This window comes from Perkinsus marinus (assembly GCF_000006405.1).
Source record: "Perkinsus marinus ATCC 50983 genomic scaffold scf_1104296974702, whole genome shotgun sequence".
In the NCBI taxonomy this organism is placed as follows: Eukaryota; Perkinsozoa; order Perkinsida; family Perkinsidae; genus Perkinsus; species Perkinsus marinus.
The window spans coordinates 1-1,575 of NW_003201017.1; the positions used below are offsets into that span (position 1 = coordinate 1).

General features: G+C 49.2%; 2 protein-coding genes across 2 annotated transcripts; both read left to right on the forward strand.

Moving 5' to 3' along the window:
* Window positions 1-93: 93 nt before the first annotated feature.
* Pmar_PMAR017951 (hypothetical protein) lies at window positions 94-549 on the forward strand (the record flags this gene model as incomplete). The annotated part of the gene is made up of 1 exon (XM_002765788.1): window positions 94-549. A coding segment is annotated over one exon (456 nt), but the record flags the coding sequence as incomplete, so codon positions are not given.
* A 534-nt stretch (window positions 550-1,083) lies between these two features.
* Pmar_PMAR017952 (exonuclease, putative) lies at window positions 1,084-1,445 on the forward strand (the record flags this gene model as incomplete). The annotated part of the gene is made up of 2 exons (XM_002765789.1): window positions 1,084-1,182; window positions 1,333-1,445. Coding segments are annotated over 2 exons (212 nt in total), but the record flags the coding sequence as incomplete, so codon positions are not given.
* Between the last annotated feature and the right edge of the window lie 130 nt (window positions 1,446-1,575).

Sequence of the window (1,575 nt, forward strand, 5' to 3'; positions counted from 1 at the left end):
CCTCTTCTAGGCGGTGAAATTGCGTTATCTGAAGCGCTTGCCCCTGAGAGTCATTGGAAGGTCTGTGGACAACTTAGCTGCGGACTGTGGCAGCTCCTTCATCACCTTACCTTGGGGGTTGATCGACCGTATAATGGGCAGAAGCACCAGAATGATCTGACTGGGGATCGTACCGGTCTAGCTGCTATGACGGGGATTAAAGCCATCGTATCGCAGTACTTTGCATGTGAGGAGTGTAGGAGGCATTTTGTCGAGGACTATGATAAGTGTCTGTACGGTCGCTGTGTGGATGGTGATTCGCCCACGAGGGAGGAGACTGTGATGTGGTTGTGGAGATTCCATAACGCCGTCAATGGTCGGGTGTTCGCCCACCGAAGTCCTGGGGGGGATGTCAGGAAGGCTCAGTGGCCGCCAGCCTCTACATGTCCACCATGCGTATCATCGGCGACAGGAGAATACTCTGGGAAGATCGTTTATCATTGGATTGTGCGAACATACCTTGGGGATATGCTCAAGGGTGAGACGCCTTTCACTATGGCAACATCACCGGTAGGTTTCGCTGGGCTGGCATACAGCGGCATCGATATGGCCGGCTCGCTATGGTGAGCTATGGAAATGTTAGTCCTTGTTGTGAGATTGGTGGTTCTAATGGATCTTACGCGAACACTGCAGTAGTGTGTCACTTGACTGTATTCTCTTCAGCTTCGGACGGTTATGCTGCTCCTGCTCTCTCTCATCGGAATCGGTGGGCTCGTCCTTTATCAACTACACCAGAAGCAGGCGGCATACAACGATCGTCTTGGTAAGAAGTACCTCAAGGAGTAGCCGAGTTATCAACGACGATGACTCATTTTGAGGAGCGCCGCCACCGCTGACGTATAGCTTCGTTGCGACCATTGTATTTTGACTGTCTTCAGTAGTGCAACCGTATGCCCTGTTTTACCATTGTATGACACTTTGTATCAGTCTCGAATACTTAGTTGTGTTAGTCAGGCAGGGAGGGGGTATTCTTGATCGCTTAGCAACGGTCATCATCAGAGGAAGTAGAGGAATTCGTGTATCGATAGAAATTCACGATTCCGCATGGGAGTAAAGAATCTCTTGCAACATCTGAAGGGATGCACAGCGATGAAGCAGAACATATCCGACTTCAAGGGGAAGCGTGTAGGGATTGATGCAATGGTAGGTGTTGGCTAGAAGAGTGTTCATGCTTTGTCGGATCGAGATTGTGGCCCTGTCCGTGGTGGTCTTCATCGACGTCGTTTAGGAAATATTCACTATCATGTTAGAATCATAGCTCACTGGTAGATACACTCGTTTTCCTTTTCTCAGTGCTGGATGCATCGTGGAGCAATTGCTTGTTGTTTTGAACTGGTGTCTGGGCGTGAAAGCGATAAGTTCCTCACGTTCTTCCTGCGTATGATTGCCCTATTGCAAGGCTATGAGTGAGACTAAGAGTTTCATTTCCATTTTTGTAAATAATCACTCGGGACTTTGGATCTCAGCGTTACTCCAGTGGTAGTCTTCGATGGATGCCGTATGCCAGGCAAAGCCGAGGAAGAGAAGAAGAGAGGT